Source organism: Cervus canadensis, chromosome 2, assembly GCF_019320065.1.
Source record: "Cervus canadensis isolate Bull #8, Minnesota chromosome 2, ASM1932006v1, whole genome shotgun sequence".
Classification (NCBI taxonomy): domain Eukaryota; kingdom Metazoa; phylum Chordata; class Mammalia; order Artiodactyla; family Cervidae; genus Cervus; species Cervus canadensis.
Window position 1 is genome coordinate 74,330,061 of NC_057387.1, and position 27,903 is coordinate 74,357,963.

Consider the following 27,903-nt stretch of genomic DNA (forward strand, 5'->3'; position numbering starts at 1 on the left):
AAAACTCATTCAAAAATCAGTTAGAGGAGAATCAGGGTCTCAGCTATGATGGCGGTGAAAGAAGAGAGATAATGTGAGGGAAGAATAAATGGAGAAGGATTTAGAGAAAAGGTGAGACCCGAGTTTAATGCTGAAAAGTGCAGGAAGCTTCTGTAGTCTAGGGAGGGTGTTCTAAGGTGGGGATGAGCATAAGTGCAGGCCGTGAGGCAGGGATGGCACTTTAGGAATGTCTATTGAGAAGAAAAATACCCAGAAAGTTCAGTGGGCTTCAAAGTAAAACAATTCCCTCACATTTAGTGTCATTTCTTTATTTTTTAAATGTTCATTTTAAAATTGAGATACAATTGACACAACATTGTATAAATTTAAGGTGAACAAATTGTTAACTTGATACATTTATAGATTGGAAGAGGTGTTAGCTGACACATCTATCAAAAGTTCCCATCACAAAACTGTTTTTTACTAACCAGCATTCCTCCAAGATAGTCACAATTAGTGAACTTTTGTTATATGTTCTTGTGTTGTTATATAATTGCTAAAATTCATCACTGACTATCTGAATTACAGTATATGGCAATATGCTGGCAAACTGCTTCCTTTTTTGCTTTTAACTGCCATCATGTTGTAAGGTTTTGAATCCTAATACAGCCTAGGACAGATGGTAAGAAATTACCTCATGGTTGAGATTTTATAACTAAAAAATGAGGCAATTTTTATAGTGGACTTCCTATATACTAAACAAAATTTTCTTCATATGATTTATTTATGCAAAATTGCTGTATGATTTCCCCTGCTATTGTTCTAAGAGGGGAGATATTCATAAATGGGCAAAGAAAATAGAAAATTCATTTAAGTACTATACTTAATGATCTAATGCAGATTCCAAACTGGCTATGGAGATTGCCAAATCTTGGTTGTGATAAATTATTATACAGACGTATTCCCACTAAGGCACTAACAGAAAAAGACAATGAAAACTGACGAACTCATTTTGAAATGCTACCTTAAACGCCAGAACAAAGAGAAGAAAAGGGATTTTAAAAGTACACTTAAAACATATGCATTGTCTTGAGGGAAAAATAAGACATCAGTACATAACTATAAAGCATTGACTGCTTGCCCATTTGTTAAATTCGTTTTGATATGAATTACACATCATTTTTTCCTTAGGAGTATAGAGTTGCTAATTTTCTCCATATGTGTACAATTCGTCTTTAACCTTTAACAAATGTCCTCTAGGCGGTCCACTTACCATCCAAGAACAACGCCACTCACACTTTTACATGCATACAAAGGGCTGAAAGCCCCATAAAAATAAATGATCCATGGGACAAGCTACATTAACCCACAGAATAATAAGCTAGCGCAGCCCTATAAATTTTAGTGCCATCCATTCAAAACCACACTGGGTCACTTTAGTATTAAATTCATAGGAACAAAACAGTAAATACACATGTTTTATTTGTTAAGCTGCCAGCTATATATTTTGTGTAAAAGTTTGTTAGCAGGAAAAGCTATTCAAAGGTATATCAGGCAGTGTATATTTAAAAGCAGTGTCTCTTTCCAATACATGAATTTATGTGTTACAGATACACTTACCATTAAGCATCATGTATATTTAATATCACAACCTCTTCCTCAGTGTGCTAAAAAGCCTTTGTTCATTTGTTGTTGCCATTATTGAAGAGCTAATATTCAGTTCTCCCACAATTTTGTAAAGTGCAGGCAGCCCACAAGAGCTTCTAGTTTTAGCTTGCAGTCCTGTGGGACTACAATAATTGTTATGAAATCATTAATTCTACCTCAGCAGTTTCAACTGTCAGGTACATATAACAAAAATTGCAGTTAATGAATGCTGCTCAATTTATTAAGTGCAAGATGAAAACCAGTATTCTTTTATATGCAGCGCTGAGAATAGTAACATTGATCATTTGTGTATACCATATTGGATAGTCTACCGTCATTTATTGGTCAGGGTATATAACCATATTTTTTTAAAAAAGTTCTTCATTAAAAAACAATGGAGGGAATTCTAACTCTCTAATGAAAGCATAATTAAAATAATTAGTACACAAAGTAATATGTAATAAGAATCTATGTCTATGAAAAAACAATCCAGGAGAACCAAGATTTCATTTCTCCTTTGGATAAACAAGATTCTTTCTAGTGCCATATTCTCTCCCCTAATTCTTACAAGAGTATGAAAAAGTCTGCAAACTTCCAATTGTTTGAAATATTAGTGTTGTGTCTTTCTCTAATGTTTGGGCAGTGAAACTTGTGTACATAGATACCTTATATCTTGATTTAAAGAGTATGAACTAGAATTTGTTTTCAATCATTCAAAGTAAACTGTGTAGACATTTGCAAGAGCAAAGAGAGAAGAATTTCTGAAAATGAAAGATGCAAAGGCATCATTTTTAGGATCCCAAAGGCATCTGCTTCCAATCAGTATGCTCTGGCCTGTCAGTTGTCCAATGTGGACGATCACAATTAGCTTATATCGTGGGATCATCAAGTCCTTTACCTGGGCTTTAATAACCTAGAAATTAAAAGGAAAAACAAAAGGTCCTCACTTAGTCACATTGAAGTTTAAAAGCCTTAATTTTTCTCGTAAATATAGTGGATTTAATTGAAGAAAATGGCACGATACCTTGTGGATCCTTTCAGTAATTGCTATAGAAAGGTAGCTATAATTTCCTTCAAGGACAAGACAGGACATAGAGGGACAAAATGATAGTCCCAGTGAGAAACCTACCTTTTCTAAGGCACGTGGCAAAATAATAATCCAGAGAACAGAGCTTTCAATGCATTTATTGTGTTCTTGGAAAATCTATGTTGAAATGGCTTCCCTTCAAAGAATGTTGGCATTACAATTATACCATCTTGTTCATGTCTAATTAAGGGACTATACATCTGAAGTCTCCTGTAATATGACTAATTGTGAATGCTTATTAGATACATTATAATGAAAAAGAAAGAAAATTTTATGGAGTGCCAGCACTTTAGTTGATAAAAATAGAAATGTTTTTAAAGGCCCCAATGTTTTTATTTGATGGCATGCAAAGCAGGTGCTTTGGAGAAGGGATAGGCTACCCACTCCAGTATTCTTGGGCTTCCCTTGTGGTTCAGCTGGTAAAGAATCCACCTGCAATGCGGGAGACCTGGGTTTGATCCCTGGATTGGGAAAATCCCCTGGAGAAGGGAAAGGCTACCCACTCCAGTATTCTGGCCTGGAGAATTCCATGGACGAGTCCATGGGGTCGCAGAGTCAGACATGACTGAGCGACTTTCACTTCACTTCAAAGAAGGTGCTTTGGGAAAGAGAAAGTGATCATTAAAATATTGTATCTTTTATAATAACATTTTTAAAATAAATGGGGCAGTTTTATACATTTTTAAAACAGAATACATGCAAGTGATGCACATAATAATTGTTTTAGACAAAGGCTTTTTACACACACAGACACACATGGACTATGACCTAATAAATATTTTCATAAGATGAAAATAAACAGTTTTACTGCTACTGCAAATTAATTGCTTTCATTAAAATAGGCGGGTTGTGCTTTCAGCAAATATTCTAGTCATAGTTAACACTTTAGGAAATCACACATATACCTCAGAAATTGTTTTAGTCATCTGTCTACAGAGTTCCGGTTCATACTGTTCTTCTTGTAGGTAGGTAGTTAACACATCTTTCAGAATATGATTGACAATGACCACAGGAAAATGTTTGGTAGGACCTGAAAATAGAGACAAAATTTCTTTCAAAGACGTAATTTCAAATCATATCTGCCCATGCCATAGCTTAATCAAAAGAATATCAAAACATGGAGACATTTAATCTTCTGGGTTGCCTCTATTGAAGGAAAGAAAGTGGTCCCAATAAGATTTCCAGTCAAATTCTCTGGTAGAGGACAAGAAGACGGGATTCATCTGTTTACCAGATACCTCAAGAGTGTGTTCAGTACCATGGAGTCTGACATTGAATGTACCCTCCTTCCCAGTTCCCACTGTCTGCATGCTCAGTCGCTCAGTTGTGTCTGACTCTTTGGGAGTCTATGGACTGCAGCCCTTCATTAAAGGGCTCCTCTGTCCAAGGGATTTCCCAGGCAAGAATACTGGAGTGGGTTGCCATTTCCTACTCCAGGGTATCTTCCTGATCCAGGGATCTAACCCCTATCTCTTGTGTCTCCTGCACTGGCAAGCAGATTCTTTACCACTGTGCCACCTGGGAAGCCTCCACCAGTTCCCAAGGCTAATAACTTATTTCAGTGTCTTAACATCTTTCTAACTGACCCCCAGCTCTTAAGTTCCCTCCCTCCAATCTCTCTGTAACACTACAACTGGAGTTGTAACACCCAGATGTTACCACTGTGTTTTCCTTGGCAAAGTCTAGAGTTCAGCTCCTATCCATCCTACAGCTTCTTCTTCAACCAGCACAGGCCTTCACATGACTGCTGCTCCAGCTTCATGGAGTTTATCTGTTCTTCAAGAGTGCTTGTGTCCATTTGCTCCTCTTTCAAAATGCAACACTCTTCCCCATCCTGTTCATTCGAGAAATACCCACTCATGTTTCAAGGCCAGCTCAAACATCTTCTCCAGTTAGCCTTCCTCCTCTCCTCAGGTAAAAATTACCTCTCTCTTCTCTATATTCCCAATGCTCTGGGTCTCCACTGCTATTGCGGCTCCTAATTCAGCTGATAATTGCCAAGGCTTACCTTACCTTTCTTCTCTGAGCTGGTAAACAAGATTATGTTTTTATCTTCCTCAAGGTCTAACACAATGCTAAAGTCAGAAAAAAATGTTCAAGGTCTGATTTCTGAATTTAAATAGAATTAAACATTTTCTAGATAATAGCCATAGTACAAATAATAGCTACTCTTATTGAGCATTTTCTACATGCCAGCCACTGTGATAGTGTGTGTGTTAGTTGCACAGTCACATGCGACTCTTTGTGACCCCATGAAGCCCTCTTTCCATGGGATTTCCCAGGCAAGAATACTGGAGGAGGTTGCCATTTCCTTCTGCAGAGGATCTTCCCAACCCCAGGGGTTGAACCCAGGTCTCCTGCATTGGAGATTCTTTACTGTGTGAGACACCAGGAAAGCCCCTCAGTGACAAGTACTTTATTACCTTATATGTATAATCTTCCAATAAATCTCTGGGGGTAAATCTTATTGTTACCTCCATTTCACAGAGGGGAGAACAGATGTTTAAATATATTGACTAACTTACCTAGAATCACACAGTGTCAGGGTTGAGATGTACCTTCCTGGTTTATCTGACTTGAGAGCTTAACTTCTTAACTACATTTAGCCCACTTTCAGAGCAACAGCTTTAGCTGCATCTCATCCTGCACCCCAGGAATCTTACTTGCACCCCCCAGGAATATTAACCTTATCACTAACCTCTGTCATTGAATAACATGTTCATATGCCCAGGGCCCAGTATACAAAGGCTTGATCATTATTTGCTGAGTTGACATGGATGAAGAATTCTACCCAATTCTATTTTCAATAGTCATCAGTATCTTTTAAGTGTTTATTTTCAATGACTGTATCAGTCAGGGTCTAAGGAAATATATTGCACATTAAAGTTAGGACAATTCCTAGAGGATTTAATAAACAGACTCCTTAGGGAGGTCTGACCAGGATGCAGGGAATCTTGAAGGAATGTGCCAGCTCCCTCAGCTGGTGAAAAAGAAGGTGTTACTTTCATCCCAACCTGAGGAGAGATCCCAGAAGAGCCGTGTGGAAAGGGCTCCCTCCACGCAGCCTCCATCCTTCTGCTGATGGATGCAAAGAGCACAAGGTGAGACCTTAGGCGGGATTCACACTCCTCTCTTCTTCTGACTTCCCACCGATGTTTCCCAGTGGCTAAATTAACCAGAAGGTGACACCCTGCACCTAGAATTCAGTTAGGTCAACCTCCTGGGGCTCAATTTATAGTATTTTTATTGTGATGCTTATATAGGAATTGTTCAATTAAATTTAAATCAGCCTGGGAAATGAATCCATGAATCCGGACAAGTAAAATAAAGACATCGGAGACAATGAGTATGATAATTAACCCAAATATTTAGTCAGCAGGAACCTCTCCCCTCTACAGGAGAGAGACAAGCAGTTATAAACCCGTGAAGGGCTGGTCCTGATTGCTCTCGCTTTGTGGGATCAGAGATGGAGCACCAGCCCCCCCAGGGCAGACACCTACTGTGTCATTGTCCTGTGGATCTTTTAGAAGGTTTCCATTTGCTTATGATAGTGAGATGAGGCTAAATGTGAGGGCGGTTTCTCTGTTTCTGTTTGAAAATTTTAAAAAATGTTCCTACCAGGTTGGACTAAATTAAACAGATTATATCTTTTAGATTGGTACCTCTCCTTTTCATTCCCTCCTGCCAAGCATTCATATCACATTTACCGAAGCTTGACCTGTATCACCCATGGGGAGCACTGGTCCTTTCAGAAAATAGTAAATTCCTTCAGTGCATGTACTTGTCCAGCTGGTACACCTCCCTGTCCTTTGGGAACAGTGTCTCCCAAATGGAAGGGACTGGTCCTCTTCCCACCCTAACCATGTGGTTCTTTAGGATCATCATCTCTTTTGAGTCCAAGTCCAGGTCATGGTTGATTGGCGCTGGGTGGATTTGCTTCAAGCTAGAATTAGAATCCTTTCTCGGAACTTTTATATTAAACTAGAACTAGGTAAAAAAAAGTTGTCAGTCTCTTTTTGGAGTCAAAAGTTAAGACTCGTGACTCTCAGGAACTGTTTCTCACAGTGAGAAGGAAGCCAAGCCACAGTGAGAGAGGGAGCCACACATAGTTCAGGGCTAGAAAGATGGAGTCCTGGCTGCACCCGCTCCCAGTTTCCAATAGCTCCTGCTGTCCAGCTGCACCAGTGCCCTTTCTGCACTTACCTTAGATTTTTAAAAAATCTCATTAACCAGATTCAATTCCGAAAAAAGTTTAAATAGTAAACTTTTCTTCTCTCACTTCTTTGTGACCGTGGCCCTATACAGCAGAATCATCCATTGTCTTAGCTAAGCTTGGGTGCTGAGATGCAAAGAGAACCAATAATCAGCATTTGACTTCCAAAATGGGCTTCCCCAGTGGCTCAGATGGTCAAGGATCTGCCTGCAATGTGGAAGACCTGTGTTCGATCCCTGGGTTGGGGAGCTCCCCTGGAGAGGGGCATGGCAACCCATTCCAGTATTCTTGCCTGGAGAATTCCACGGACAGAGGAGCCTGGCGGGCTACAGTCCATGGGGTCCCAAAGAGTTGGACACGACTGAGTGACTTTCACTCACTCACTGACTTCCAAAACAAGCTACCAAAACTTTCAGAGTCAACTAATGCAAAGGCCTAAACTTTTTTTCTTTTCTAGAGCAATTTTTTTTCTAATTTAGGAGGAAAAAATGCTTTTAGAAATCAAATTGCAAAGATCTGAAGAAGGATCAGGATGGAGAAAAGAAAGGAAAACTTATCTGTAAAAACAGATTTAAGAGAGAATAGATAAAAATTTGATTAGTTAACATATCTGTGTCTTAGCTTCCCAAACTGGGATAGTGATGAGAATCACCACCTACTCAGAACAGTGGGTCTGCCACACAAAAAACTACTCATTGGATCTTTTTTATAGTGTTGCTGTTGTTATTGTTCCTTCTTCATTGCAAGCAGACAGAAGGCAGCAGGATGGACGATGGTGTAAGGCGGGAGATGGTTTAGGTCTCCACAGGCGGGAAGGACCCTATATGGTGGAGCAAAGTCAGTACTGAGAGACTGGCAGGCTCTCTGTCCAACAAATCATCTGGTGACAGGGTCTGATCATCTCATGGGAGTTGAGCTCAAATGTCTTTCTCTCGCCATCTTTCGGTTCTATTTTTCACTATATTGGCTGCATTCTCAGGTGCCCTGTCTTGATGTGTCAGCAAGGATGGCCATCTACAGCCCTGTGTGATGTGGGGATTACAGTCAGTGAATTGGTACCTCTATAGTCACTGCTCCAGAAAAAGTCCTGTGGAGGACTCATTCCATACTCAAGAGGAAGTTATATTGGATGTCATGGAAGGCTTTTCTTCTTAGTGATTGAAGGTGATGTTCTTTAGTCAGAGGCAATAACATGCTGAATGGGAAGCAGTTTAAATACAATACTCTATTTAATTCTCATAGTATCCCTAACCAAGTGTGACCTATGATCCCTACTTACGGAGGAAGAAACTGAGGTTCAAGGATGCTGAATACCTTGCTCAAACATTATTTATTTAGGAATGGGCAAAACAAGTATTCAGACTCATGTACATCGGCCCCTGCAGTCAGTATTTTCTGCTGTACTCATGTTTCAGTAATCAGTTAATGGGAAGAGATGAGGGGCTTTTAATTGTAAGAAATATATTCTCATTCTTCCCTTTCCTTTTTTCTTTAATTATACTCATGTTTAATCTCATTTTTGGTGGCTATAGTTACTCAGATAAAGGGAGAACAACCATACTAAACATTTAAGATATGTTTAAATGATGCTCATATTATTGGGTAGAATGTGAAAAATTAAACACAGTAATACTGGTGACTGAAATTTCTCTTACTCTTCTAGTCAGTATTTACTGTCTTGCCAAAGGCCCACAGAGTACCTTTCAGATGCAAAATAAACCCAGAAACAAGTAGAAGTGGAAATACATATTTGATTATTAACAAAATAGCTACCTGGAACCTTATAAAATGGATTGTCAAGTACAAAAGACTAATTATAGAAGAATAATTTGCACAACTTTTTGAAAGGAAATATGGAAACTATTTTTTTCTATGCTAAGGTATTTTAAAAATTATTTTTCTAACTTGGTTCAGCACTCAGAACTGATGAGACAATTTAGCTTATTTGAGGAAATAAGTTATGAAAGCACATATTTTTGAAGAAATGCGGGGCTTCGTATTTCAAATGCTGTATCTTGTTGAAATCAGATTCAAATCCTTCTAGCATGCAGCGCTAGAAGGCACTGAATGGTGAAGATCTTTGAGTTACAAGAAAACTTGACCCATACTGACATCCAATATAACTTGCCTAAATAAAAAGTCTAAGAGTACACAGGGTATTTAGGACTTGGTCTCAGGCTTTGTGTGGGGGCAAGATGGCAAAAGCTGCCATAGAGCTTACAACCTTTCAGGTTTCAGAGGCTGATCCACTTCTTCAATAGCCCAAACAATATTCTCTGAATTGACTCTCAAAGGCTTTTGCCGGGAGCCAACACACGAGATCCCACCCATGACAAGGTCATGAGGAGAAAACCTGACAGGCAAGGCGGATCAGGTTTTCAGGGATTCCGAAAAGCTGCCCCCAGCGCTCACCTTAAAGATGATATCTGTCTTTCTGATGCTTGCTTCAATAGACTACTCCCTAATTTCTGTGACACAGGCAGAAGGCCTTCCCTGATTTCTTTCCAAATAAGAATCAATTTAGAACTTTAATCAATAAGTTTCCTGGGTGGTGGTATTTTATGAGATTATCCAGGGTGAAAGGAGTGTTTCAATTTAAACTCCTTTGCTGGCATTCTAGTTTGTTTAGCAAATGCGTCTATACCCTTAGTACTAATATGCATGACTGCTTATAATACCCTAATCATAAAACAGCATAAAGAACCTGATCATATAAAGGCCCTAATAGACATAGAGCCCTTCGGGGAGTGAGGAAGCCCTATTAGAAAACACACAAAAAATTATTCTAAAAGTGGTTATTGGGTTAACATTTGCTTGCTGTGTTTTTGCTCTTAATGTGCTAAGGTTGTGCAGTGGAAACCATTGTTAATATAGTTAAAGATCTAGAAAAATAAGAGCTTAGCCCTAGTGTGGTAACAATGAGATGGTTGTTAATTGTCAGCCAGGAGTGCTAGGCAGAGGCTGCCTCACTGAAGCCGCAGAGTCTGTGTGGGGTAAACCCCTTAGATAAATTCAACTGACAACTTCTGCAGAAGAATTGACTTTTACGTTAACAAGGTTATACTTCTACTATGTTGTGACATGCTGTACTATTGCCCTATGAGACTGTAACTTTTCTGTTAAGATCACCAAAGAAACAAAAAATAGGTTTACATTCACCTGACTTGCATAAAATGTTAATAGGCCCCAAGGCCAGAAGATAATGTACAAGACCCTCATAAACAAAGAAGTATGCAGAAAACACCCTGGTTTCATGAAGGACAAGCTGATATAATGTTAAACTATCTTCCCCTTAGAAATGTACTAACTTAGGGTATAAAAGCTACGGTAAAAAATAAAGCAAGGCCAGACTATGCTGCACACCCCCAGTCTGGTCTCTCTCTCTCTTCATCTCTCTCTCTCTCTTTTTCTCTCTCTCTCTCTCCCTGACGCTGTTCATCCTGAGGGTACCCCTGGATCCTGCTGGGGCTGGACCCTGGCAGGCTTTGATGACCTTGACCAAATCCCCAGGTCAGTCACTGTTACATCTCCGAAGCCAGGGTCAGCTTCAGCAGGATGCTGTGGACCAAAAGTGATAATAATGGCAGTGGTGGTGCTTCCCCAAAGGAAACTGGGTAAGGTTATCAGATGGAGTATAAGGGTATATTGAATGGCAGGATATTATCTGTCTACCATAGGCACTGTGAAAATACCAGTGGATAGGCTAATCATGGAGCTTTACAATCCATGTCATCTTGGGGATTACCATAGAAAACTGCCTACAAGGTCTAATGGGATGTGTTGATGGTCTGTAATTTTCTTGAGGTTAACCGGCCACAGATTAAGTCACTCTGGCCCATTGCGTCTTCCTTGGGTTATTGGTAAGTCTCTGTGGAATTTCTACACAGCAATAATTATATGTAGATCCAGATAATAGTGGGCAGGTATACATTTGGAGCAAACAAGTAGTTCTGTGAGAAAACATGAGGGGGAATGATAGTCACTGTGGATTCCACCTGGCGTTCAGGGGCAGGTGCAAGGATTTTTGTTTTCAAAGACCCAAAATCTCTTTGGGAAAAGACAAGCATCTCTGTCAACAGGGGACCAGGAATCATTTGCTTTTGCCTTGAAGGCTTTTTTCTCCATGCATTAACAATCTTGGTTGGTTTTGTTCAATAAAATCTTAATGTCTATCTGTTTCATTTAACTCAAGTAGATACAAAAAACTCCACAAGATAACCTTGAGATACCCCAATGAACTTCTTATAGTACCACGCACTACACCTCAGTTGCAGCCAATGAATTGCTTGGTATTTAGAAAATACTGATTAAAAAGAAAAAGTAAACAATAGGTACTGGCCCCATTTTGCAGAGGAAGAAATTAGAGCAATATCAAATTACCCAATTAATTAAGATCCCTTATATTGCGGCAGTATTGAAGATGATGCCAGTTGTCAGATATTATTTTGAATAAATATCACTCATGAAATTAGAAGTTTTAAATAGGAAGGAGTGATAAAATAACACACCCAGTTGGTAAGTGTTTTCCATGTGAACTGTGAAGCGAGAGGCATCTTCAGGCTGGCAAGGTTCATCCATATAAGACACTGTACTCATAGAGCTAAAAGCAAGGAGAAAGCAAATTTTAACAGTTATGGTAACAATGGTAACAAAACACAATGTTGCTTTTAGCAAAAAAGTTACAGAAGTTTTTCTCTAAAAAGAAATTTCAAGCAAGTCCCATGTAGATATATCCCGGTAAAATATTTAAAGTCTAAAACATTTTAGAGATGGAAATATTACTGGAGTAGAGAAGTTACTTGGAGCAAGTCTCAGTATAGTGGTAGAAACCCAGTTCAGTGCCTGGGGCCTTTGATTATCATGAAAGTATTCATGGATTGTTCCATTCGCAGGGTAACAGAGTTTGTACAGTGGGCCCTCCACATCTGTGGATTCTAGAGTCATGGATTTTGTTTGGTTAAATCCATGGACATGTAACCTGTGGATACGGAGGACCAGCTGTATTTCACCACTTTATATAAAGGACTTGGGCTTCCCTGGTGACTCAGTGGTAAAGAACCTGCCTACTAATGCAGGAGATACTGGTTTGATCCCTGGGTCAGGAAGATCTTCTGGAGCAGGAAATGGCAACCCACTCCAGTATACTTGCCTGGAAAATCCCATGGACAGAGTGGCCTGGTGGGTTACAGTCCACGGGGTCGCAAAAGAGTTGGATATGATTTAGTGACTAAACAACAACAACAACAAAAATAAGAAACTTGAGCATCCACAGATTTTGATATCCACGGGGGCTTCTGGAACCAATGTTCAGTAGATACCGAGGGATGCCTGTACGTGTTTTGAAAGCTATTGGCAGTGTATATGCTTCATGTTACTCTCTCCATATGCACTTTGTTGTTGTTCAGTCACCCAGTTGTGTCTGACTTTTTGCGACCCCATGGACTGCAGCATGCCAGGCCTCTCTGTCCCTCACCATCTCCCAAAGTTCGCCCAAGTTCATGTTCATTGCACTGGTGATGCCATCCGGCCATCTCATCCTCTGACACCCTCTTTTCCTGCCCTCAATATTCTTCATATATTCTACTGTATGTAAAGTAGATAGACCATGGAAATTTGCTGCATAACTCGGGGAACTCAAATTGGGGCTTGGTAACAACCTAGAGGGGTGGGAAAGGGTGGGAGGTGGGAGGGAGGCTAAAGGAGGGGACAGATGTACACCTATGGCTAATTTATGTTGATATACGGCAGAAATCAAACCAATACTGTAAAGCAAATTATCCTTCAATTAAAAATAAACACATTTTAAAAAAGGAGACTGTCTCAACAAAAAAACAAAGAACTATTGGCAATTACCTCTACGACAGATGCAAAGGCTTTCCTCAAAGTGGACAAAACTCACAAAGGGCCTGGGGATTATATAAGGAAGCTTAAAATGTTGGGAAACAAGTTCTCTGCATACATGGGTGATTATTAAGAGTTTATTATTAAACGTACCTCACAAAATCCCTTTAGCGGAAGAAAGAAAACGGAGAAACCCCTCTATATGATGAGAGAAACCGCAATTCACCCAAACTGTCATAACCAATAAGCATCAGTCACCCTATTCAACATTAAGAAAGGGTTTTGTCTTGGTTACCGAGGCAATATAAGCTTATCCAGGTGCTGAACAGGAGACCCAAGTGAAGAGGAACTCCTAAAGTCCCTACAGCACTGCTTAATCAGAGGAAATTCAGCTGTCACTAATGGCAGTCTCAGATCTCGACCCCAATTCTCTCCACCTGTGAAAATGGAGGTTAAACAGGTGTCATTTCAAAGGAGATGATATAATAGTGTGTGTGTGTGTGTGTGTGTGCGCGTGCGTGTGTGCTTTCAGAGTGACTACTTTTCTAAGAGGCTACACTTTTGCTTTAATTATGAGAATAAGGTATTTGTTCTTAATCTTTGGGGATTTTTTTTCTCTCTGCAAGGAGTTTTAAATACTTAATTCTGAGCTGTTGGGAATTAGTGAGCTTCTTGCAAATTGCTATTTTAAGAAAATCACGGACATTATATTTTAAAAATCCTTTAATACAATACAATTTACACAATAAATTAAGGTTTACCCATCCAGTCCAAGAAAGTGATCTAAGACATTATTATGGCCGCTTTTCCATGAGGGATTTCTGGATTAGGGTTAGTCTTCATTCTTGTAACACCTGCTTTCCTCAATTTTCTGCTGCCCTTTGAAGTAGCAACCAACCTGTTTAGCCACACTGGCTGCAGGTGTTGCGGGCAGCACCAAAGATGATAGCTTCTGCTTAGAAAACCCAATGTTGCATAAGCCCCTTGATTCTAAGATAAGCCAGGCTGCCCCAATATTGTATATGCTACTTTTTATTTTCCAAAACATTTTCCATCAATTATCTCATTTTAACTTTAAAATATTCACTTTAAGTAAGTTAGAAAGTCATTTTTCTGCCCATTTCAGTGATAAAGAGAACTAGACAAAGGGCTTAATGTCATACATGTATATAGGAAAGGCAGACTTGGATTTCACATATCCTGCTTACCTCTCAGTGACAAAGTTTCACATATGATCATATCTGATAGAATGGAAATAGGGGCAATGACTTCCTGAAATAATTAATTGCTGCCATTAAAATTTGCCTTGCACAAACATATAAAGACCCTATTTTTTCTCTACAAAACACCATATTAAAAACTCACAGAAGAAGTTATGGGTAAAAATTCTGAGAAAATTAATTCAACTAATTCAAATAGCAGGGGCCTGTTTATAACTGGTGTATAGATAGGATGGCAAGAGCTCAGGAGCTATCCTGGCTCTTGGGATGACCTTATGGATAATGGATCAAAAGCTAGAAAACTAGGTTCCTGAACTATTCCTTCCAGACGTTTTTTTTAATGCAAGATAAAATATATTTCTATTTTGTTAAAGTCAATGGTTTTTGTTTTTTATAAAAATATTATAAAAACATTAGATATAACTGATACAGAGTTTGGAAGTAGGATGTCATAATTAACACTGCACAAAACTTGGAGTTAATTTTGTGAAAGAGATGGGGCTTTCAGGAATGAGATTTCAAATATTTTGCTGAAAACCTGGCTTCCTTTATCATGCAGAAGGAAGATATTTGTTAGTCTATTGATTTCTGTACACTGGAAAGCTGACCAAAAATCAGCCAAGATAATAACTTCAAGGAAAGTTATAGGAAAATTTTACTTTTAAAAAAATCCTATTCATGTTATCTTTTGAAACTGACACCTGAGAGGTCTCACATTAGAAGGAGATCGTTTGGGAAAAGGAAAAGAGAAAAGAGAACAATATGCTGAACAGAAAAAATACGATACCTATTGCTTGAAAAAGACAAAAAGAAGACATAAAATATTAAAGATACTTGCAGTTATCAATGTCAGTTCAGAACATTGACTCAGAAAAAGTTGTACCTATTTCCTGTTGATAAACAGCTTTATTCAAGACCTTTGAAAATTTTTAAGATTGGGAATACATGTAAATCCATGGCTGATTCATATCAATGTATAACAAAACCCACTGGAAAAAAAAAAAAATGTGAGATGCTTCAAAGAGCAAATTTGTCATTATAATTACCGGTATTATATACACAGCACAACAAATTTACCGTGTATATTTCACAGTGTTACAAGTGGATGAATTTCAGTTGTCTATGACCAGGCCTTCCCTAGTTTATAATAATAATCTTTTTAGATACATGATCTCACTGGGAATGGAATGCTGTAGTTGATTTTTTTTAATTTGAAAAATACTTTTGTTGTCTATGTGTTTCATGAGTTTGTGGCATTTATGGAGGGAAAGGATTTGAACTGGCAAAATGTATCCAAGAGAGTTGTAAAATTTTAGGAAGGAAGGTAGGTTTTAGGAAAATCAGGAAAACTGCAAGTCTGGAGTAAGCTGCTGGTAAAAACACTGAACAAATCAACTAATGTTATTCTAGAGAAAAGAGTAACAATTTGTAATCAATGTAAATTTCAGTTAATACTTTGAATCACATATACTATCGCTCAAAAGAGACTTGGAATTAGCCTGGATGTGGAAACAGCAGCACGAAATTGGTCCACAGTAACAAAAGTAATCCTCCTATATTGTATACGTATGTGTGTGCTCAGTGGCTGAGTCATGTCTGACTCTTTATGATCCTATGGATTGTAGGCTCCTCTGTCCATGGGATTTTCCTGGCAAGAATACTGGAGCCAGTTGCCATTTCCTCCTCCAGAGGATCTGCCCTACCCAGGGGTTGAACTCGCTTCACTTAAGTTTCCTGCACTGTAGGCAGATTTTTTACTACTGAGCCACCGGGAAGTCCATATTGTATATAACCCTCCTTATTGTAACTGATTGACACTGGAAACGTCCCATGCCAACCCAAGAGCCTGTGTTCTGATTATGCAGAAAAGAGCCCCACACAAAATAGCTAAGGAGTTAGAATGTTTATATTTTTCATGAAATTCAGTTTTCCTGAAGACATCTTACAAAGTTGCATGCTGACCATTCCTTGAATTAAACAGAATACAAGGCATGTCTTATTTTTATGATCGTTGGAGATAGAAAAATAATGTCAATTAAACCTCACTAGCTATAATACCATCTAATTATTATTAAGAATTCATTTCCAGCTGTTTCCACTGACATTATTAAATGTTTTGAAGCTGTAGTAAGATATAATATTTGAATAGATAGCTCAGCTTTGTAGCTATTAGTTTAGTAGTTTAAGAAGGTCAGACTATCATCTCTTTCTTCAATTTGTAACTGTGAAATGCTTCAAAGTACCATATTTTGAATGGTATCATAGCCTGAGCCTCTTTTTTTTTTTAATCTGTTATTGAAGTCATGTGCTGCCTCCCAGTGGAGATATTTCAGAGTGCATAGAGAAAAAGAAGGCTTCAGGGTATAAACGTGTACATTTTTTTTTCCTTCATTCTTTCAACAGATATTCACTGCCTGCAATGTGGCAGGCAAAGTGAGAAGTACTGGTAAAATTAAAAAAAAAAAAAAAGAGAGTCCCTGTGCTGGAGAAACAAGATGTAGAAAACAAAATATGCATTGAAACTCACTTGGGAACTTTCTACCTCAAATGTCTATTGATATTTTTATGAATGTTATGCTTAAGATCAAAAGCATGACAACTCTTTCCCCATCAGTGGAAGGTACAAGTTATCTGTTAAGGTGATTTAGCTGTGTGACTATTTAGTTTGTAGCAAGGTTGCCAGTACTTTGGCCACCTGATGCAAAGAGCCAACTCACTGGAGAAGACCCTGATGCTGGGAAAGATTGAAGGCAGGAGGAGAAGGGACGACAGAGGATGAGATGGTTGGATGGCATCACTGACTCAAAGGACATGAGTTTGAGCAAACTCAGGAAAATAATGAAGGGGAGGAAAGCCTGGCATGCTATAGTCCATGGGGTCGCAGAGTTGGACATGACTTAACGTCAGACTGAACAAAAACAAAGGTTGCCAGACTTTTATATAGTTTTGAGATATTTTATTCACATTATTGGTCCTATTTTTATAAGAGAAAGGCTATAATGGAAACAAAAGTCAAGAAATATTTTCAAAAATGAAAGAGGAGATAAAGTGCCATGGTATGTGTTCCTGAGGGATACATATTTTAAGAGGAGGGATGATTTTGAAGGACAAAGAATGAACCATGCAACCTGTGAAAATTCTAGCTCTGGAGTGATTGAAGATGATCCAGGAAAGGTGGCTGACAAAGTAGAACAATTTTGAGTGGGTGAATAGAAAGTCAGAGTTAGTGTCTGAAGCCCACTGATAAATCCCTTCATCCAAGAGAAGGTGAGGTTAAGGTCAAGAGCAGCTGATGAAACTTGTGATGCCGCTCCTGGATGAAAGCACAGTTCAAAGTGGCATTACCCTTGGCAATCATCAGAGAGGTGAGGCTGAGAGCATGGGTGCCATGGTTACCTCTGCAACGCCATGGAGATCATCAAGGCATGTCATCTAACCCAACAAATGTTCAACATAAATGATAATGTTCTTCTTTTTCTTTGTTAAATAGGTGAACAATGGAATGTTTCAGCAAGATAGTAACATATACCTTGTTTTTAAAATTTGAACAATTTTTTTTCTCTAAATGTATCTTACATCTGCAAGATGAGAGGTCTTTGCCACTCAGGACTTAACACATACACGGACCTGTGAACCTAACCTGTTTGTGTTTAGGAATTGGTGGTGGTGGTGGTGGTTTAGTCGCTAAGTCATGTCCGACTCTTGCAACCCTATGGACTGTAGCCTGCTAGGCTCCTCTGTCCCTGGGATTCTCTAGGCAAGAATACTGGAGTGGATTGCCATTTCCTTCTCCAGGGGATCTTCCCGACCCAGGGATTTAACCCAGGTCTCCTGCATTGCAGGCAGATTCTTTACCAACTGAGTTATGAGGGAATAATACAATAATTATTCATTCTACCATCAAAAAATATTTATTAAGCGGTGGCTATGTGCCATGTACCATTCTAGGTCCTTGGGATGCAAAAACAAAAACATAAACAAAACAAATAACAATCAAACTAAGATCTCTACCCTATGGAACCTAGTGAGAAGAGATGGAAAGAATGTAATAGAATACTAAACAAGTTGTTTAGTTGCTAAGTCATATCCTACTCTTTTGCAATCCCATGGACTATAGCCTCCCAGGCTCCTCTGTCTATGGGGTTTCCCAGGCAAGAATAGTGGAGGGGGTTGCATTTCCTTCTCCAGGGGATCTTCCTGACCCAGGGGTCAAACACATGTCTCCTGCATTGGCAGGCAGATTCTTTACCACTGAGCCACCAGGGAAGCCCATATACTATGTTAGAAGGTGATAAATGCTACACGGAAAAGGAGATCTTTGGTAAGGGAGGTTGGAAGCGGATGGGAGAGAGGTGGTTGTGTTTTATTTTAAACAGAATGATCAAGATAGATCTCCCTGAGCCAAGAGTTGGAGGAGGTGAGGAGATGAGCCAGGTGGGTGTTGGAGGGAAGGGTGTGTCAGGGGGAGGGAAGGGCACATGTATTTCTGAAGAAGTACATACAGGCCAGAATAGCTGGGAGGAGGGAGCAGGCAGGAGGGTGGAAAGATGGGGTTACCAGTGAGTCAGGTAGCTGAACCATGTCGAGTTTTGTGGGCCATCTTAAAACCTTGGGTTTCACTCTGATAAAGTGGGAGCCTTTAGAGAGTTTTGAGCAGAGTAATAGCAAAATCTACTTTATATTTTACAATAACTCCAAACGCTCTGTCGAGAACAGGCTGTAGGCTGGCATGTGTAAACACAGGGATTCCAGTTAGAAAGCTTTTATGGTAATCTAGGCTAGAGGCGGCAGGGCCTGCTAGGAATGAAACTGTCTCCTCGAAATTCATAGGTTGAAGCCTTAACACCCCCATGTGAGTGTACTGGAGACAGGGCCTTTAAGGAGGTGATGAAGGTTAAATGAAGCCTTAAAGGTGAAGCCCTACACTGATAGAAACTGGGACCTTATATAAGAGGAAGATAGGGCAGGGTTCTCTCCTCCATGCAGACACAGTGAAAAGATGGCCATCTGTGAGTCAGGAAGCTGGCCCTCACCAGAACCAAACCCAGCTGGCGTGTTGATTTCAGACTTCCAGCCTCCAAGACTGTGGCTTACACAACAGAAGTCTGCTATCTCACAGTTCTGGGGGCTAGAAGTTTGAGAATAAGGTGTTGGCTGGATTGGTTCCTTCTGAGAGCTGTGAGAGAAGGATCTGTTCTAGGCCTCTCTCCTTAGATGGTGGATGGCTGTCTCCTCCCTGTAACTCTTTGTATCATTTCCTTCCAACTCTGTTTGTGTCTGAGTTGCCTTTTCTTATAAGGACACCAGACACATTGGATTAGAACCCACCCTAATGAACACATTTAAACTTAATTACCTCTTTAAAGACCCTGTTTCCAACTAAGATCACATTCCGAGGTTTGGGGACTGGGACTTCAACATATGAACTTGGCAGGAGTAGTGGGGTATACAATTTAGCCCACAACAAATACAAATACTTTCACAAGATCTCCAAGTTCTAGGGTCAGAGAATCAGAGAATATTTGCTCTGTTATCTGGGAATTGTGATACTCTGGCCAGTCACTCTACCACACAAAAACCTTAATTTCCTCAATTTATAAGGAAAATAGGGAATTTATATCCCTATTTTTTTCTAAATAATGCTAGATTTCTTCTCTGAACGCCTGTATAAGCTTTTATTCCCACTAGCCATGCCAACATTTGATAATAGTCTACCTTCTTGTATTTTGCCATTTAGATGGGTGCAGTATGGTATTTTGTTTCAATTTGCATTTTTCTAATTCCAAGTAAATTTAAGCATCTCTTTACATTCTGCTTTGCCATTTTGGCTTTGCTTCTGTAAATTGCTATTTATCTCTTTTGATGATTTAAAACTTGTTTTCCTGTTGTTTTAAAATTGTTAACATGCATAAGTTTACAAATATATATATTTTACTGACCTATAAACTGTGTCTATTGTATTATTTGTTGAAGAGAAATGCTAAATTTTAATATAATTGTATTTATCTTTATTTTTGCTTTACGGTTTTAGCTTTTCACTTTGGGAACTTATTTAAGAAATCTTTCCCTCCCAAAGAACACAAAGATATTCTATACTTTTTCCTACTAGCTTCATAGCTTTCCACATTTCAGACTTCCATCTAGAGTCTACAATTCAACTGGTGTAAGAATTCAGCTTCATTTTCCCCCCTTCATATAGTAGGCTAGCTTTCTCCCAAAACAATCTATTAAAAACCCATCATTTCTCCTTGTTCACATACTATGTTCTATATATTCATAGGTCTACTTCTAAAGTTTCTATGTGTTCCATTGGCCTACTTGTCTATTCTTACACCTGTTAGTTTATTCCTACATTTATTATTTTTACTTACTGCAGCTTTGTGGTATATCTTAATATCTGATAAAGTAAATTCCTCTTCTATGTTCACTCTTCAAAGTTAACTTAGTTACTCAGAATTCTTTCCTTATTTATAAAATTTAGAAATAGTTTATCAAGTTTCTCAAAAAGTACAAATGGGTTTGATTGAGATATATTGCATTTGTAAGTTAATTTGAGAACTACTGATATGTTTTGGTGTTAAGCAGTTTCACCTATGAATTATTTCTGCAGTAATTCATGTCTTCCTTAATGGGAATGTCTTTACCTGGAATCACATTCCCAGGACAGTTTTCACAAAGATATCAATGCAGGGTTTTGCACAAAGATGTTCCACATGGGACTGTATACCTTGGCAGGGAGTGAAAGCCAATCTGGGTGTTCATCCCTAGGGAAATGTGTAAGAACATATGTGATGGAAATATTAAGGACTACTATGCAGCATTAAGAAGCAAAGAGCTAGATATCCATAGTGACATGGGTAAATATGAAAAATAAAAATGTTGAATGAGGTATGAGATTGAGAAAATAAAATGAGATTTATAGCACAATACCATTCATGTCTTTGTTAAGTACTTATTCTGTAATGTTTTATGAGAGTCAGTCCCAGGTGGTGCTAGTGGAAAAGAACCCACCTGCCAATGCAGGAGACAAAAAAGATGCAGGCTTGATTGCTGGGTCAGGAAAATCCCCTGGAGAAGCAAATGGCAACCCACTCCAGTGTTCTTGCCTGGAAAATCCCATGGACATAGGAGCCTAGGGGGGTTCAGTATATAGGGTCATAAAGAGGGGGACAAAACTGAAGTGAATTAGCACACAGCACTGGTGAAGTCACAAAGGGAGTCAGAGAAGGGGTTCATGAAAATATAGTTTATTATATTCACAGGTCCTAGACAGGAGAGACATGACCTGCCACACAAGACCATGTGGAAAAACACTACAGGATCAGTGAGCAGAAGACAGGATTGGGGTTCCCCAGGGAAAGGCAAAGTGGTGCAGGGGAAACAGTGCAGACCTGGCTAGTCTGAATAATTTCAGCAAGCTCTAAGCTATAGGAGAGGCCCCTCCTTGCCTGGCACTTGGCAATGGGATTATTGCGTGGATGTGCGTGCTCAGTTCTGTCAACTCTTTGTGACCCCATGAACTGTAGCCCGTGAGGCTCCTCTGTCCATGGAATTCTCCAGACAAGAATATTGGAGTGGGTTGCCATTCCCTTCTTCACGAGATCTTCCTGACCCAGGGATCAAACCTGTGTCTTCTGAATTGTGGACAGATTCTTTACCCGCTGAGCCACTGGGAAAGCCCCTACTGATTAGGAAAACTGCCTCCTGGGATGTGTGGGGGACCCGGGAGAAAGGGTCAGGCTCTAGACTGGTTAATCTGCATATCAAAGGCACACTCTATGTTGATAACTTGACTATTTTTAATTATCGACTAGACTGGTAAGGGGTAGGGGAGTTGGGGTATGGATGTCTCATCTCTCCCTAGCCAGAAAAGTTTTCTAAGATGTCAAATGTCATGATACACAGAAAAATTTAAAAATATACAGTATAATATTTAAACACGTGTGGTCTTGTGGTATGGGGCTTCCCAGGTGGAGCTAGTGGTAAAGAATCTGCTTGTTAATACAGGAGACATGAGAGATGAGGATTTGATCCCTGGGTCAGGAAGATCTCCTGGAGGAGGGCAAGGCAACACACTGCAGTATTCTTGCCTGGAGAATCCCAAGGACTGAGGAGCCTGATGGGTTACAGTCCACAGGGTCACACAGAGTCAGACACAACTGAAGTGAGTTAACACTTAGCACTAGTCTTGTAGCATATTGAGTATTTTGCACATCAGAATGGGTGCCTCTTGGGAGATGAGAGTGGGACTGAAGAGGAGGAAGAAGAGGGAAAATCAGGCAAACAAAAAACAAGGCATCCCACTCATGTTGGCGATGACAATGTGCTATGCAATGCCATATATTTTCAACTCAGCTCTGCTCCTGAGATAAGATAATAAATGAGATAAATGGGGATAACAAAAATATCTTCTTTACTTAACCAATAGGATTTTTATGAGATTCATATGGATATTGTATGTGATGTATCTATTGAGCACAACATAATATTAGCTATTGTTGTTGATGTTTAGTCGCTAAGTCATGTCCAACTTTTTTGTGACCCCAGGGACTGTGGCCCACGAGGCTCCTTTGTCCATGGAATTCCCAGGCAAGAATACTGGAGTGGGTTGCCATTCGCTTCTCCAGGGGATATTCTGGACCCAGGGATCGAAGCCAGGTCTCCTGCATCGGCAGGTAGATTCTTTATTGTCTTGGCCATCAAACTGGAGCCACCATGGAAGCCCAATATTAGCTATCATTGTAGTTTAATTTAAGAACATGGCCAACGCAGTTTCTCAAGCTTCTCTCTCTTTGGTGGGAAGCTGGGTCTCATCCATATCTTGTTGGGAGCTTTAGTTTGATTAAGATAGCAACTGAACTTATCAGAATGAAGAAACAGGCCAGGAAACATAATTTTTAACTGCACATAGTGACTCAAGCAGTATAGTTTGGAATCACAGAATAAATTCATCACATCTAAAATGGTTTGTTCATTGCCTTTCCCACCAGATTATTTCTGTGTGATTCACTAACTACTCATTGCTCAAAAAACATTTATTTGAAATAAAGAAATGAATGAAATCTTTTCCATTTTTTGCAGAAAAAATGACTACCAGATGACTTTCAGTTTAAGTGAAAAATGAGCTTCTCCAGAGAAGAATAACCCTACAATTAGTCATCTTTATACACCTAACATTTGGCACAGAGTTGAAGCTTAATAAACCTTAAATAAATGAATAAGTGGAAGAATATAGTGTGACAACTAATGTGTTAGATGCCACCAGTGGGTTCAAGCAGAGGGATGTGGGATCTATCAAAACTCTGGTTCATGACATCACGTAATTTTGGTTTGAGGCAAGAGACATACTCTTCAACCTTCAACCTTAGGCCTGACCTACCAGTTGAACTATTGGCCTCACAGATAAATATCACGTCACATGCTCCTGGGAAAATAACTTAACCTCAGGCCTCTAAGTCCGTTTTATGGACACCAGAGTAGTACATCTGTTCAAGTACTCTTTGAAGGCTGCCAAAGCTTGCTTCCAAAAAGAAAGATGTCATTGTAAATACTCTTACCCATGGATGGGAAACAGAAGGTTCTGGTGAATGAGTAGAAGAGTTTCATGAATGCAAGTTACACATAGAGAACAAATTTTGAGAGAATGAGAATTTTTGACTATAAACAAAAGCCCATTTTACCACTTGTTAATTCTGTAGCTTTGGAACCTCAAACTCTCTAACCATTTGTTTCTTCATTTGTAAGAGGAAGATGATAATAGCATCTCTTTCATAGAAGAGCACCATGTGTACTTAGTACTTATATGCATACTTAGTACTTAGTGGTACTTACATGTATACTTAGTACTTAGCAGCAGCATACTTCAGCACATGCTTTATGCTATTGAAATTAATCTATTCAAAAAACTGTTTTGCTATAACTTCCAAAGGAAAGGCATCTGCTTTTCCAAAAACCACTTCAAAACAATACTGCATTTGATAGTCACTAAGCATTCAGAGTTTTTCTATTAGTTGAAGACCTATTTCATAAAGTAGAATCACCCATATATCTGGTCCCCTGCAATGATGAAGACCATGGAAAGTAAGAAGGAGTTAAGGTTGGGAGGCAGCCTCCTGAATGGCCTCTGCATTGCGGGAGTGCTTGGAAGCTATTCATTTGCTATTTAAGAAATAAAAAGCTCCATTAGAGGATCCAATGTGAATAATTTGTTTGAGAGTCCCAATTTCTAACCTTGAAATATATCCAAATAAAGATCACTGAAATGTTTTTGTTAGTAAAAATTTTTTCCTACTGTGTTGCTAAAACTCTCTTTGTGTTCTTGTTACCTTTTAATTTATATTTATACTTTATCAATAAAATAAGAAAAGTGAAAAAAAATAAGAAAAGTGAAAAGTGAAAGTATTAGCTGCTTAGTCGTGTCCAACTCTTTTCAACCCCATGGACTATAGCCTGCCAGGCTCCTCTGTTCATGGGATTCTCCAGACAAAAATACTGGAGTGGGTAGCCATTCCCTTCTCCAGGGGATCTTCCCAACCCAGGGCTTGAACTTGCATCTCCTGCATTGCTGGCAGATTCTTTACCATGATCTTTAATTCTCCAAATTGGGCCATGTTCTGATTCTACATGACTTTCTAATTTGCTCTGAAGGGAAAGAAGTAAATGAAAATTATGCAAGTAAGGATGGTAGTTTAGTTTTTGGATGAGAACAGTGTATTTTAAATCACAGCACCAGGGTATATATCAGATTATTATTATAACATTTTCTTCTAAAAAATTGAATTTAATCTAACAAGTATTTTAAAATAATTTTTAAAACTCTTATACAAATGTTAGAAATAGCAACCAAATTGACTTAGGATCAGAAGATCCTATAGAGGTTAATTATTCTCCCATCGTTACTTCTAATGTATACTGAGGTTGCTATTCCTTTGTATTTCCTATCTGTAAGAGAGAGAGATTGTATAATACTTGTAATTCACAAAATCCAGGGTTGAAAAGTGGAATTTTGAGTAAGTGCATTAGTACATTCTGAGAGCAGAACAATTTGGTTTCAGAATTTGAATGTGTCTCATCCAGTTCTTCTGGATTTGTGCCACCAGATACACCAGCTCCTGCTTTGCAATCATGGAAGTGAATATGCTACATCTTTCAATCCCGTGGAAACCCTTAAGAAGGAAAGTCTATTATATAAATTATTTGACCTTTGCATTGGATAATTTGTTCGGTTTTCTTCCCAATAGCAGTAATAAAAAAGATTCCATGAAAGTATTAAAAATTAATTCATCTTTTTTAGGAGAGCAAATGCAATATGTAAGCAAGAGACAAAAATGTATTTACTACCCTTTGACCCACTAATTATACTTTTGGGAAGAAAACAAGCAGAGACTTCTTATATAGTAACAAATTCAAAACATGGAAACAAACAAAAGGTTCAATAATTGGAAAATGGTTAGCTAACCCAGAATTATAGGTTGACAAAAATATTATGCAACCGTTTAAAAGGATATGGGCAAAGACTATAATAATACATTACAAAATTTGTTTAAAATAATGCTAAATGCATTGTATGTATATATAGAGAGATTATAAAAATGCAAAAATGATGCATTTATATAATATTGAGGAGTAGAATTCAGGAGACAATGGACGAAGTAGCTTGTCAAACTGCATATGACATTCTTTTCAGTAGATGACTTTTTGGGATAGTCTCTGAAATTATAAAAATGCTGCTGTGTCAACTTATCACTTAAATTTTCTTGCTCTTTTTCTTCTTTTTCTTGATGCATAACACAGTGATTCAATATTGCTATACATTTCAAAATTATCATCATGATATATCTAGTTATTATTCTGTCTTTTAAAAAATATGGCCATGTACTTGCACGTTTTTCTCCCTTTTTATGTCCCAAAGGAAATGCTTTTTTTTCCCCTCCTGATAAATATCATGAACCTTTTTATTCAATAATTGAGTTTGTTAACTGATACTCAGTTACTCACTCTTTGGCACGCCCATGAGGTTCCTTCCGCCGGAACTCATGACTACCTAGAGAAGACACACTGCCCCTCTTCTTCAGCAAATGAGCGGTTCTGTCATTAGCAATGTCTGACATCATCATAATCTATGGAGGAAAACTTTTGTAAGATATTGAACAAAAGATCTGAAAATACTTTAGTATAACACGAGACTTATTCTAAATAAAGTACACAGATGCTTTTCTTAAACCATTTTTGAATAGGGAAGTGGGGTTTCCTTAAGAGTGATATTTAGTGTATATTGTTGTTCTGGTCAGTATAACTGGAAAAATGATAACTGATAACTTTTACTTATGCAATAGCACATTTAATTCTCATAAGCAGATATTACACTGCAGCAAAAATACTTAACTGCAAAAGACATTAAAGTTACTGAGAAAAGAGAGCCATATGTACAAGAAAGATACTATCACACACCAAAAAACAATATTTTTATTGCCCCCTTTCAAATTTAATCTCAATGAAACTTGAAATTAATATTTGTTGTTTAAAAATTAAGATGAACTGCTTCTCCAAAGGGTATTCCCCACAGCCAAGCAATAGTGATTTACTTTGTAAAGAGCAAACAGAAATTTTCACAAAGTAATTTATTGGAAAACCTACCTCTTTTCACTAATGCTTGTGAAAAAGCTGGTAGTAGGAATGGACTTCCCAGAACTTGGACTAGAATTCTACTGCCCTATTGTCTACATACACATAATCATAGACTGTGCTAAGCAATAAATTAGGACAGAAACAATCCCTACCTTCAAAAAGGTGGCAGTTGAAGTGGGTAGAGCTGACAAGAACACAATCGAGAACCCCGGTGTAATCAGCGTCAGGGTAGACAGAGGCAAAGGGTACTGAAACTCCACAAACACAGTGGAGGTCCTGTGCATCAGGAAGAGAGGCAGTGTGGGATGTGTGTGATTGTGGACCTGTGAGACTGTGTACACGGGTGTGAGCATCTCTGCGTGAACGTGTGTCTCTGTGGGCGTGTGCTTGTTTGTGTATGAACACGAGTGTATCCCCGTGATGTGAGCCAGTGAGAGCATCTCTTTGTGTGTGCACCTGTGGGTATGATTATCTGTGTACCTGAGTGTGTGTTGCTGTGTCCGTGTGTGCACCTTTGTGTGTGACATGTCTGTGCACTGCATGTGTGTGCGTTTGTGTGTAGGAGTGTGTCTGTGTATGTGAGAGTGTCTGAGCGTGTGTACGTGTGGACAAGACATACTGAGCCTATTTAAGAGGGTCGTTCAGGTTTCTTCTTAAAGTGACACACACATACCTGAGTCTGTTCACCTTTTTCCAAAGCTGCCGGGGAGGCCAGAATCCAGACCTAGAGGTCCTGAGAGGCAGAGGCTGCTGGTGTCTCCAAGCAGACCTCAGGTAGACTGCTCAGAACTCAAGTTGCTCCACAACCCGACCCGGCTGGCCAGCTCTGCACTGGGCATCACTCTAAAGCCCAGACAGGCAGGCGGGCAGGGAACGAAAGGCCAGGCACGCTTTCCAGTTCTGAAAATTGGGGTCATTTTTTTCTAATTTCTTGGAGGGAGGAGGAATAAGGCCTGGGGGAGAGAGGTCGTGGACAAGGCAGGCAGACCATTTCTCAACACTGGGCTCTCCCTGCTTAGCTCCCCGGACCCTCGAACTTGTGCCTCGGTCTCTGCTCCTGCCCAGGCGCTCTGCAGAGGCCGCGCTTACCTTCGGCAAGAGCTGCAGGCGCGGCTCAGCCCTGGCCTCCGAGACCGCAGGCTCCTCCACTGCAGGGCGCCTGGCAAGGCTCCCGCCTCCCAGGCTTCCTTTGTGCCCGCGCACGCCCGCACTCCCACTGGACTACGCGACTTGTCTCCAAGGTGACCTTCTCAAACAGAGTCCTTGGCCCGCCCCAGGCAGGAACAGTA

General features: G+C 39.3%; 1 protein-coding gene across 1 annotated transcript; it reads right to left on the minus strand.

Annotated features, from left to right (window-relative positions):
- Nucleotides 1-304: 304 nt before the first annotated feature.
- Nucleotides 305-27,859, minus strand: DYNLT5 (dynein light chain Tctex-type family member 5). The gene is made up of 5 exons (XM_043447495.1): nucleotides 27,704-27,859; nucleotides 25,985-26,106; nucleotides 11,435-11,526; nucleotides 3,619-3,743; nucleotides 305-2,539 (listed from the first exon to the last, which is right to left on the minus strand). Exons 2-5 carry the CDS (start codon nucleotides 26,101-26,103, stop codon nucleotides 2,336-2,338), a joined length of 540 nt encoding a protein of 179 aa, XP_043303430.1. The 5' UTR covers nucleotides 26,104-26,106; nucleotides 27,704-27,859; the 3' UTR covers nucleotides 305-2,335.
- Nucleotides 27,860-27,903: the final 44 nt, after the last annotated feature.